At 43.6% G+C, this 12,770-nt stretch overlaps 1 protein-coding gene across 5 annotated transcripts in view; it reads right to left on the bottom strand.

Moving 5' to 3' along the window:
* The window catches only part of LOC129381196 (uncharacterized), a 49,115-nt gene extending 36,345 nt beyond the window's left edge, over positions 1-12,770 (bottom strand). For 3 of the 5 annotated variants that reach the window (XR_008609418.2, XR_008609417.2, XR_011891258.1), the window contains exons 1-3: positions 12,437-12,769; positions 6,040-6,219; positions 517-716 (exon numbers count right to left, since the gene is read on the bottom strand). Coding sequence is in view for 1 of the 5 variants with exons in the window: in XM_055063868.2 (XP_054919843.1) it covers positions 517-716; positions 6,040-6,125 (286 nt within the window). In the remaining 4 variants the exon portion in view is untranslated. Of the gene's footprint in view, positions 1-516; positions 717-6,039; positions 6,220-12,436 lie in introns of all 5 variants that reach the window. The other 2 variants (XM_055063868.2, XR_008609419.2) reach the window with 2 other exon arrangements.

The following is a 12,770-nucleotide window of genomic DNA, read 5'->3' as shown; positions in this document are numbered from 1 at the left end:
TTTATCATAAAAGTGTTACAAGTCAAGGCTGGCCAAGACGAATGCCTAGCAAATCTAGAACAATATGGCGGCATGTGACGAAGTGGCAGTTGATCTTGCTAGAAGAGACTATCAGCGAGCTCTGTTCTGATTATTTTGTTAAAAGCTGTTCAACAGCTAGAATGAACTTCTGTGACCTTTTCCTATGCATTACATCTTGTATCATTGAAACTGCTGGCGGCGAAGCTACACACTCTACCAGCAAAGTGCGTTCAGTTAACACGCTCCGACCAGAGTGCACTCTTCTGCGAGTACACTCTGTTTGCGACAATTAGATTTGGGAAAGTGCCCTTAAAACCGAGTGCACTCTCTGTAAGTGCACTTAACTTGCCCACTTGACAGGGGTATTATTTTTTTTTCTTTACTCTATGAATCTAGCAAACCAGGTGTCAGGCAAATTACTTTTGGAAGAACAGGTCGCCGACGTTATGCAGCGGTGGTTTGGAAGCATGGAAGCATAACTCAAGCGTCACTCACTTGCTGGCTGCCTTTGTGGCAGCACGCTCGTATTCAGGCACCTGGCACCGAAACTGGAAGTCAAAACCAGCAGGTGCAAGTGATTGCTGTGTCGAGTTGTTCCCAGGGGGCCACTCTGCATTCTTGGAAGCTGCACGTGCAGCATTGCAGTCTGCACGCCGGTAAACACAGCCTCGCGCTGCTGACTCACTGATGTGGAACTGTACAGAGATCAAAGATGTGCTTAGAGCTGGTTTCTCAGCGACTGTGGGCTCAGTACCGACTATATTCAGCGACAACCTATGAATTCGATACAAGCTCTACCCGTACCTGTTGCAGTGGCCCTGCGACTACGGCATAGCCCTGCTAATCTCGAGGTTGCACATTTCTTCCTGGCTGCGGCAGCCACATTTAGATGGAGGCGAAATGTAAAAGCACCCGTGTGCTTGTATTCAGATGCACATTAAGGACACCATGTCGCCAAAATTATTCTGAAGTCCCCAATGTGTTGTGCCTTATAAACTGATGTTGGTTATGGCGTGTAATATAGAATGAAATCTTTTAAAGCTCCATCTACAAAGTAGCATTTCATCTGCCCTCTGTCTCTGCTTTCGAAAGCGTAGTTTGCAAAGAAAGTCGATTTTCAAAGAGGCTTGTCTCTGCCAGAACGTCGCAGAGACAAGCGATAAGAATATGAGCTGGCACATCTATGAATACTCTCTGAATTCAGTTTAGCGCAAGGACGTGTCCAGCTCGAAGAGAATTTGTACAGGTGCCTCGGCAACAAGGTTATCAGTGTCGATGGCTCAGACGAAGGAAGCTTTGGAAATAGAAATACTCCACCTCTCTCCTTGAATTGGACATTGCTGTAATCAGTACTGAATTAGGTTGTCATTGACCACTGTCATTAATTTGGGAGAAACCAGCTAATTTAGTGAGTTTTTAGCCACCTTAAAGACAATTTTGCTTTTTTGGAGTCTTCGCAACTTTGTTTAGCGAAAGTTTATCCCTTTCCAACGAAAAGAGGGTGTGCCAAGACAAAAGACAAGAGCCTGACAAGGTCCTTGTCATCCGTAAAACAGTTGGCATTGTACACAAGCACTTCACAATTTTACAATGAATTTTACAGACATGGCAAACGGGATGATGCAGTAAGTCAACATGCACAAAATTAACACAAGAAAAAGAAGAAACAACTAGAATGCATGCATAGGTTATCGCACGGGAGACACAAACTAAAAATACACTTTTTTTTTTCACAGAGATATAAAAAATGTCAGCTACAAAACGCAACAATATTTCAAAGCTGACACGTGTGCGTAAGAGAAAATGATCTCAAAAGTAGCAAAGTAAGTGTGTTGTATATCGATTAAATAAATACCTCATTCTGTTTGTTCAATTAGGTGCTTTTTAATGGTAGATTCAAAAGATTTTTGAGAAAGGTAATATTCAGTTTCAAAAGGAAATTCACTGATTACTTGGGGAACCTGGTAACTTAGTGTTTGCTTGCCGTAATTAGCGCGCATTATTAGTACAAGTTTACGTTTTGTGCAGGAAGCATATTGGTTGCTGTAGTTATCTGGACAAGTAAGTTACAATTGATGACAATGGATGCATTTAAGTAGACAAATCGTAGACTTGTTTTGCTTTAGGGATGCCATGTTTCTGAATCAGCACTGATGTGGGTAAATCTGGATGCCTGCCATAATACCCCTCTATAGCACACAAAGCGCATTTTCGAGTTGAAATGAGTTTTAGGTAATTACTGGCCTTAGTGATGTATATAGCAAGTAAATTACCCTGGTAAGACATCTCAAGGAATTTAAGTCCAATGTGTAGCCACTGTTTCAACCCTAAAGGGGCACACGCACGTTTATTTGGCTACATCTAAAGCACATACCGAAGCGCTTATTAGTGAGCCATTTGGGTACATCAGAGCTGCTTTGCTAGGCAAAGCACAGCCTTGAGATTCAATCTTGTTTTAGAAAAGTGGGGGATGTTTTCTTTTTCTGACATTACGATCGCTGACTTGCCACTGCAGGAGGTAATTTAAGGCTATATTTTAAAAGGGCACTGACAATATTTTCGAGTCTTCTCTCTGTCTCTCTATTTTATTTAGATGAAGGTGTGGTATTTCCAAACCCCTGAAAAAAAAAAAAAAAAGGAACAATGGCCATGTGAAAGCAGGACACTGCGATGCTTTGACACTCGCGCTGGCTCTCGGTCTTCTGCTGTGCTGCTACATCGGCCCTCACGAGGAGCAGCATACGAGGTGACCGAACAAGCCAGAGTGAGTGTCAGTGTCACAATGTCCTGCTCCCACTTGACCACATACTGTGTCAGGATGTCATAGCACAGTATGTATCCTCCTGGGAAACGAAACCGAAACTGACTGTAGAAAGGCTATTACATTAAGTAATTACGGAGCTCTGAGACTAGTCACTATTTTTTTCTAGAGCTTAGAGGTCTGGTTACTTCATATAAAGCAAAAGAAATGAAAAATCAAAAATATCATGTCAGCACCACTTTAAGGTATACTAAGGAACACACCTAAGAACAATAGAAAGACCAGATTAATTCCAGATGGTCAACTCCACCATCACAATCAACAAGATTTCTTATGCGACAACATCGACCGGTTCGGAGCTTGTTGCCCTGCAAGGTACCATTGATTATATTAACCAACCGGCTAATTGGTGGGCGGTATTCTGAGACTTGAAGGCCGCCTTACAATGTCTTCTGTCAGCTCTTCGCCACGGGTCCCGTGAACAACTCATGTCGGAGATACAAGAAATGCACCATCATATGATCGCGAAAGGACACGTCATGTTTCAGCAGCTGCCGGGCAACTGTGGTATCTCCGGCAAAGTCCTCACTGACGAAGCTGCTAGGAAAGCACACGAAGGAGCAACCCTTGTTTCTGTACCTTTATCGCGGAATAACGCAGCCCAACACTTAAGCAAGCTAGCGCACCGTATGACAGAAGTGGCACACACCTGAATTCACCCAACATCAATTGCATTTCCTCTACCCACCTATGCAACTGCGGCTGTTATCTGGACTTCCACGAAATGAGGAAACAAGGCTGTGCCGCTTACGCGTCGCATTCACCAATGTATATACGAGTGATTGGAATGGCTGATAGTGGCGAGTGCAATGCCTGTGGTGTTGAGGACACTACAGATCATCTACTATGCTACTGCCCATCTTTTGAGAATGAAAGACATGACCTCTGCACAGCTCTAAATAAGTTAGCAAACCGTCCACCTTGAACAAGATCTTGGGAACATGGCCTCCAATATCGCAGCTACAAAAGGCCACAAAAAAACTGCTGCAATATTTGAAAGCTACCGGATTGAGTCACCGTCTGTGATCCAGACTGAGTGACCAATCGATATCCCCAGTGGACTTTCTTTTTGTTTAACCTTTCCCCGCCCCTTTTCCCTTTCCCCAGTGTAGGGCAGACAACTGGGCTCCGTCCTGGTTAACCTCCCTGCCTTCCCCCATTTAACATTTACTCTCTCCCTCCCAGATTAATAAGATTCCAGGCAAGTCACAAGTGTCCCTTGGTGATATTTTGCTAAAAATAGACTTTTGGGGCAGAGTGGTGACTGCTCAAAAGAGATGCTACGAACACCATAATTGGTTATAGGGACATGTTTGGCTTGCTTTATTTCCATGCTTAGACAATGACACAAAGTGCCAATGACTTACAATTCAACTGCTACAACAAGGAAGCACAGCCAGCCAGCCAGTGCTACGACCATGTCTCAAAAAACTGCACACTAGGATACAAGAGATGTGTAATAGAAGGCTCTGGATTTATTTTGAATTGTGTGTAGGCTCTTTGACGTGCACTTGAATTCGTTCAATTTATTTTACTGTGTTCCTTAGCGAATGACCCCTTCCTTTATATATGAGGTATTGGGCTTCTAGCCTTTTCTATGGGCCGATCCTGAAGATAGTGCAGTCTAAATATGTGTGCCAATATTAAGGTAGTGCTCCACATAAACTTAAGCAGTTTAATGCTCCTACTTCGCTCAGGCCAAAGGGCGACGCAAAGGAGCACTGCATGCAGCTAGTCCGTTCCATTCTCGTACCCAATTCGCTTAGAGTGTGAGCGACTTGAAATAAAGGTTGAATTGTCTTCCACTTTTGTTTGCATTACACACCTTTGCAAATGCAGCTGTTGTGACACGGAATCAAAACTACGAGGTCATGCACAGTACCAGAATGCTTTAGCCACTAAACCACCACATCATGTTGATGTGATCATTCCTCAGGGTTCGTACAGAACATTTAACTAATAATTCAAGGACAAATGAAGAATTTCAAGGAGGCCAAAGGCACTAATTCAAGGAGGGAGGAAGCAAACTTAAATGGTACACACACATTTAAAAATTGAGATATTTTCTTCTTAGCTGAAATTTCTTGCAGCTAAGCAGCTCCATAGTTAGGCATGCTTCGAGCTCTTCAGGTCACTTTAAGTTGACTTTCTCATTGCAATGATGTCACTTGCCTTCTGGCATGATGGTTAGTAGTGTTCCACTTCAGCCAAAGATACTTGTGACAACACCAAATGCCTAAATCTTCCATTTTGCTAGGCATTCCTTGGGCTCTAAAATGGAGCTATGATGGCTGCAAAATGAGGGCACAGTCTGGTTGCTTCATCTGGCTTTGTCTAGCTCCACAATGATTTAAACAAGCCTGTCCTTTGTGGCGGTGGATACACCACATTGCAATCGTTTATTGGCACTCGGGATAAAATACTAGAATTGTTTCCCCATAGATAGCGTCCACGGGGTAGCCTCTATGTCGAGTTACTTTAAAACGGCCTCTATTATTTTTCTTACCTTTCCACATCCGCAAGTGTAGGCTAGACAATTGGACATCTTGATTTCCGTCCCTACCTTCCCCCTTCATTTTTCTTTCGCTTTCTCTTACTTTGAATGCTCAAAAATTGCCCCCCACCCTAGTATTCAAGGAATTCAAGAATTTATTTTCAAGCAGCTTGAAGGGTCCTTTATGTCTTTTTCAGGATTTTAAAGTACATTAAACCCGATTCCCACTACATCAACAGTTAGAAGCAGCTTAGGTTTCAGATGTATGTAGAGCGAAGTACATTGAATGATTATAAGTTTTTTTTTTTTACAGATGAAATAAGGGATAAAATAACTGATAGGGATGTCACATGGTGCACTTAATATGTTATCAAGCCTGATAGGCACATAATTTCCTTACTGCAACTGGCACCGTTGCACAGGGTACGGAAATGATTCAATCGCGGCTGAAAAATTCCATCGCAATCAGCCTCTGTTGCAATTGAGCTCGATCGCAATTAAGTTTCCTGACTGCGACTGGTTTCTTTGCAGAAGCTCTGGAAGGAAACTAGTCGTAGTAGAGAAATTCGATACTGATCGGGCTCGATCGCGATCGAATGTGCCCGTGCAACACAATCACAAAGTTATTTCAAGGCCTTGCTTCCTTGTCAAACCTTAGTCAGCACCAGAATGTTGAGTCCTGTCTGGTCCGGCAGATAATTACCTTGTGGTGGATGCTGTCATAGTAGCGCAAGCGCCGTTGGCGGAACGATGCATAGTCCCGCAAGGCTGGTGAAGGGCTCGCGGCATGGCGGTCGAAAGGGGGCCTGCTGTTTTGGAGCCAGAACCTTCAATAGCCGCTTCCGTTTCTTGAATCGCTTCGTACGGCGTGTGAATGGTGTAGCTATGAAAAAAAAGGAGGGGACAGGAATGAACAGGCACTTTGAGAGAAAAAGTTTTATTAGTTATTTCTTCTTCATTTGGGTGTATAGTACTTCTTGATAATGTACCTACATACCTAAAACTGACATTTAGTACATACGCCATCTGACTCAGTTGCCAGTTTCCTGTTGCAGCAAAGGTCGTAGTAGCTTAAGTGCCTACTGCGAAGAAATTTCCCTCTAGCTAAATCTGTTATGATGAGTAGTACATACCACTGAACCAATCTCGGCAAAGCGTCAGAAGTGGTAATTGTACAGTTTCTTTTGTTAGCAGCGTTGAAACGGCACCTAAGCAGACAATGCGTGCACATAGTAGTTTCGCTATGATGTAGATGCCAGCATGTCACATCTAAGATTTCTAAGCATGCCACAGGCGGCAGGCACTGAAGCTGGCTCACGTCACAACAGCTGGAGGCTCACAGTGACCAATCAGAGCATGCGACAGTTCGAACGTCTACTATGGCGAAAGGGCTTGTAGTGGCACTTCACGGCGGCCACGGTATCTACACTACACAATGATGTCGCCTCCGAGGTTTGTCATGCCTAGAAGCGGCATGTAAGTCGCGCATCACTTTCAGTGAGCGGCAATCGCAGCATCTTTTTCGGTTTTAGTAACAAGAACTGCATCTTTTGCGAGCTTCTCGCGATGCTCCCGCCGATATTTCAAAAGTCAAATTTTGTATGAAGGCTTCTCTATATCGACATAAGCTAAAACTAGGCTTTTTATGTGGTGCAGAATTTTGTTGCAGTTGGCCATTAAGGGCATAACTCCAAAAACAAGCAACTTTTCAGCCAGTTGAAGACTCCTTCACCAAGAAAAAAAAAGTGACAAAAGTGGATATGTGAAGACTATCATCTTTTTTCTTCTACAACTTTTGTAGAATTATGCAGCTAGAATTTGTTCTTTGTGGACAGACTGACAATCAGCAATGTTACTTGGAGGTATTAAGGCGATTATCCCTTTCAGTGTTGTTTTTTTTTGTAGGTGACGCAACCCCAGCTTCGGCTCTTTCCCCGGATATTATGAAACGAACACAACAGTTTATTTCTGGTTGTGCAGAAATGAAAAAAATTATGCAGATAATAGCAAATGCTTTCCTGGTGTTGTCCTCACATTAAAATCTGATAAGAGGAATGTCAAAAGAACCATGGCGGGACAGAAATGCAGAAATGTAGCAGTATGTCAGTGATGCTGAAAGGGTTAAAAATTTGTGAAGGATGCGTGCAAAATAGTGTCATATGGGTGACTGATTACTTCATCAAAAGAATGCTGCAGCTCGCACTGCTTTGGCTATGACATGATATCTAGTTTATGATATCTAAAATGGTGCTTCCCACGCACCATTTTCATCAAATCGGGATCCCAGAAATTTCTAATTTTTAAAGAAAATTCAATAGAATATTTACCACTGTACATATGGTGAAGACAACTTCACAGGGGTCACTCAATTCATACAGCTTGAGGACCTCCTAAGTTGCTTCTAGTAGTAGTTGAGAAAGTTAGACAAGTGTACAGACTCTGAGATTAATTTGAAGTAAACAAAGTGCTTTTTGTCCTAAATAACAAAATTTTGCTTTTGGTGATAGTCCAGTTTTTTCTGGGTCACCCCTCTAGCACACCTCTTTAACCTGATGGCCCGCTCTCCTCCACGATCGCCCCTATTTTTTATCACAATCCCCACTTTTGTGTTTCAGAGAGCCAAAATAGTGATTAGCTCACAGCTATGAACCAACGTGCAATCCAATGCAAAGAGCCCGACCAAGTTCAAGGTCCCCTGCCACCTAAGAAATTCATTCCTTTGTTTTACTTGCATCAGTTGTGCTCATTGCTGCAAGAAAAACAAGTAGGGGGGAGGTGCAATGTGCAGAAGGATTGAGGAAGCCCTGGCCCTTGCAGCTGCTGTGCTGCAGCGTATGAACTGGGCAAGAACATTGATGGCAACAGAGGGCCGTGCCTCCCATGTCATTGGGTTGTTTGTTGGAGGTCTGTACCTGCATAATTGTACAATTGATCTTCGGTTCTATTTGTGTTGGAAGATCTTAAGCATTCTCTTAAATCTGCACAGTAGCAACATCGTAGGGAATTGTTGCCCTTGCTATAGACTGCTCTCAAAAACCGATATTTTGTGTATTGGATGCAACCACATTGTTTAAGAGCAATATGTGAACTCACACAAGTTTGTGTTAAAATTACTGAATCAGATATTACACTGAAAGCAATGAAACATTATGCCCAACCACCAAATTACCGATCGAAAAAAAGTCACAGGAGTTAATCTAAGAAAAACATACTCACTGAAAAATCTTGAATTGTACTGTGAAAGTGGACATCAAAATGGGGGGGGGGGGGGGGAACCTGCTGAAAACTGTGTATAAGCACACAACTTTGCACTAGAGACTCTAAAGTGACTCTGAAGTGAAAGAAACAGTGAGGTTCTTGTGCAGAAATGGTGGAAGAACAGTTACCTAGTGTTCACAAATAGACAGGCAGTACAAAGGAACATACTGCTTTTCAGGTTCACGTCAGTGCTCAGCTTTCTTGCCTCTCTAAAGAGTGCTTTCAGGCATACATGGAGCTTGAAAGATTAGGAAACTGTGGATGCAAATACCATTGACAAAGCTGTGCAATACAGTGCATGCAATAGGTCTCCTAAGCTGCAAGCCCACAAAAAAGTACACACCCCTTTTTGACATGACGCAAGACTTGTTTCAACAATGCTTTTAGACTGTTCCACTACAAGCAACCAGACAGCAGGGATGTGGTTGCACAGGGCTCAGCAATTCAAATGCAATTCTTGAATCGCATGGCTGCTGGAGCTTTTTGTACCAGCAGTGGACATTGGGGACACCGTGCCACATGCTGGTTGTGGCATATGATGAAAGTGAGATCCTTTGCGAGGCATTGTAACTTCATTTGGCCTCATATGATCCAACAGCCCTCACCTTTGGCACTAAAAGCACCAGCCACCACGCAGTCCAATTATCGCGTTTCAATTGCTGAGCACAGTACATGCAGAGGCTGCAGCTGATTCTTCAGTGTATGTAGAATTGTGCCAAGAAGTTTGTGCATCGTGTGAAATTGGTATCAGTAATTGATTTGGTGCACTGAAGCTGAAGACCTGTCTATCTAAAAAAAAAGATAGTTGCACTTGGAGGTCAATACAGAATGGAAAAACGTGATGAAAAGTGTTGCCAGGGCAGTAGAGCCTGTAAATGCATTGTCTCAATCAGGATGTCTGGACAGTAGAAACTGCTTCAGATGTGCATGGAGACAACTGAAATTGCATGCCATGGAGCTACTCTTGCCATCAGCATGAAATGCATCAGGAAAACTGACCAACCATGTACTAAATTTAAAATTAAATTATGGGCTTTCACATGCTAAAACCAAGAACTGATTATGAGGCATGCTGCAGTGGGGGACTCCGGAAATTTGGACCACCTGGGGTTCTTTAACGTGCGCCTAAATCTAAGTACACAGGTGTTTTTGCATTTCGTCCCCATGGAAATGCGGCCGTCGTGGCCGGGAGACCGACGATGCACTAAGCACCAAGAGCAGTAAATTGGGCATCTGCACAACTGCTTACAATGAGCACTTCCAGCAAGAGATTATAATGCATGTTTGTTCGTGCTTGAAAGGCACGAGAAACATATGAAGTAAACGAAGAACACAGTCGACATGGCAATGAAAGGGGCCAGTTGTTTCTATGCTGTGGAGAATCATGCAGAGCTCAAAGTCATTGCGGTGATCAGGGCTGGGTTAAGATACTTTGCAATTGTATGATATGATACAAGATACTCCAACAAGTATTTGAGATACATGTACAAGATACTACCACAATTATTGTATCCCATATGATACTTTCCATTGGTACCTTAAGATACTTCGATACATTCAGATATTTCTTATTATAGATTGATATAATGTTGCAGTAAACGTGCATGCACAAAAATGTTCGCTTGGAAATTTCTCAACTTCGACAAACCTTGTTTCATTAGAATGAAATGTCTGTTAGTATCTCTACATGTGTGTTTATTGCTCAAAGTTTAATATTTTCATTCCAAAACAATCTACAATTTATTGTGGCTACTTTAGCTGCTTAGCAAGAAACCTGTTTATGCGCTGCGCTGTCAGATTCTTGCTCATCCCTTTTGCAATTGATAGGAGTCACTGCTCTGCTTGCTGACCACCTAGCGGGTTGCCATCTAATTACAAGAACATTAATAAGAACCCTCTGCACTATATCCAAATAATGCTATCGAGGTTTACCTTGTCTGTAAACGTATTGCCGTTTACACATGTAATGTAGTCCAAAAAAACAGCTTTGGGACTTGCGAGCAACAATCGCGTACAAAAAATAGCCGCCTTATATACAAGTCTCCTGGAGGCAGCACTATCCACATTTTGGTTCACAAAGTCAAACTTACATCCATGAGATCCTTCAAATCGCCGATGTGCGAAAGCCACTTGACGCAAGGCAACCCCATTCTTGCATTCTTCATAACAAAGCACCCCGCAAGAGAAACTTCATAACTACACTATAGCAGCATCAATATTTGCGCAAAGGACACTGCATGCATTGACATACATAGTATAGTATGGTGGCTATGAACAAGTGCCACGGCACTGATGCAACTAAAAACAAGAAATCAAGAAAACAAAAGGTCGGCTGCTTGCAGACGTTCGCACGCTTGTTTTTGTCAAGATGACGAGAGTGCCACCACACGACTCTGCTCCACCAATACGGATGTGCAAACATAGTTACCTGCCCTCGATAGACGGCTCTGGTGGAAACGTAAAAGAATGTCACTGCCGTTAGTTTAGTGGTAACTTAGTGGTAACTGTATCAGGGGACACATTCTGCGATAATCCACTTTGGCGACACTATCGCCTTGACCACGCCTTGGCCATCAGGCATGCTGCGATTGGCTGGTTGAGCAAAATAGGATGAGCCGATTGGCTGGTGGAACACGTCACCCGATTTTGCTCAACCAGCCATTTAGCACAGGCCTGACAATGATACTGTCACCGAAAGTGATCATCGCAGAATACGTCCCCAGCTTGAGAAGCGGAGTTCAGGCAACGTTCATAGTTTCGCATGGTGATGTTGCAATAGTAATATCTTGTATCTTAAGAAACAGAGTACATTCTTTAACGTATCGGAAATACAGATACTGATACAGGTCTTGCCAGACTTATCACGATACAGATACAAGACGCCAAAAATATATCTAAGATACACGTATCTCCGATACTGCCCAGCACTGCATCGCGGTGGTAGAAAGCTGTGATATGGCAGCGTAAAAAATAAAACAATGCGAGTTTAACAAGCAAGCAGTACTGCAAAGAAACAATGTGTTTCGCATGATGGCAGCATTTTTGTGAACTCTAATGGGTGGTGATAGACACAGAAGTAGAGTTTGTCTGCAGATGTTTCTTTAAAGCAAAGCCTTCTTATTTCCTTGTCCCCAATTTGCGGGTGCCGGCTATTGCTGTCTTGCCAACAACCCAACAACTTGGGTCACTGGGTATTTGCACGAATAAACAACTTAGTCCAATGGGTATGCACAACTGGGCATGTGCCACCAGCCACGTTTCCAAATAGATACGTTTCCAAATAGACAACGTAGGTCACTGAGTGCGTGCCCGAACTGACATACCGAACAAGAGGCAAAAAGTAAGGAAGCCGGCAACAAAAGCAGGGTGTGGAGAAACAAGGGAACAAAATTAGAGCGTGCACCGAGCGAGGAGCATTGAGCTGCCGATTTTAATCAGCTACAAAGAAACTGAAGTGATCGGCACCACAAGCAGCCGAGTGCGAAGGAAGAAGTAAACTAAATGTGATTTGCACTTGATTGGCTAATGCTACAGAGGAACTCGCGTCACCATAGTCCCGCCCCCTGTTTCAGGACGCTGTACGTAGGCCGTAGCAATCTACTGATACGAGAGGCTGTACAGCTGCTAGCAAAAGTATTTGGAACACGGGAGCTGAGAGAAATGCCTCCCAATGGCCTCAAGCAGCCTCAAAGCGAAACAAGAAGTTGAATTACGCTTGCGCGCAGGCAGGCGATGGAAAGCAGTTTGGCCGCAGCTCACGTGTTCCAAATATTTTTGTCCGCACCTGTACCAAAGAAATAACCATGCGCAGCGCTAAGAAGAAGCTAATGAAATTCCCTAACCTTCATCGTCGCTGTCCTCGTCCTCAGCAGTTCCACTTGCTTGGGGCTCATCGGCGCAGCTGATAGCAACGCGCCACCGCGCTTCGAGCAGCGTAAACCTTCTGTCGCGATGGCCAGCTTCTGCACGCAGCGTTCGCCGGTCTTGAAAAAAGCCTTCATCTCGCAGCGCGTAGGCTGACCCGGGATGATTATAGGCTTTGGAGGTGGAACTCATGAGCCCAGTTTACATGAATGCGACCGTGGCGCATCGCATTTCCAAGCGCATTTCCATGCGATGCGATGCGCCACTGTCGCATTCATGTTAACGCGGCTAATGAGAAACTCTATGGAGAAA

The sequence above is a fragment of the Dermacentor andersoni genome, chromosome 1 (assembly GCF_023375885.2).
Source record: "Dermacentor andersoni chromosome 1, qqDerAnde1_hic_scaffold, whole genome shotgun sequence".
NCBI lineage: Eukaryota > Metazoa > Arthropoda > Arachnida > Ixodida > Ixodidae > Dermacentor > Dermacentor andersoni.
The sequence above is the reverse complement of the archived record's forward strand: the minus strand, read 5'-3'. Positions and strand labels throughout refer to the sequence as shown.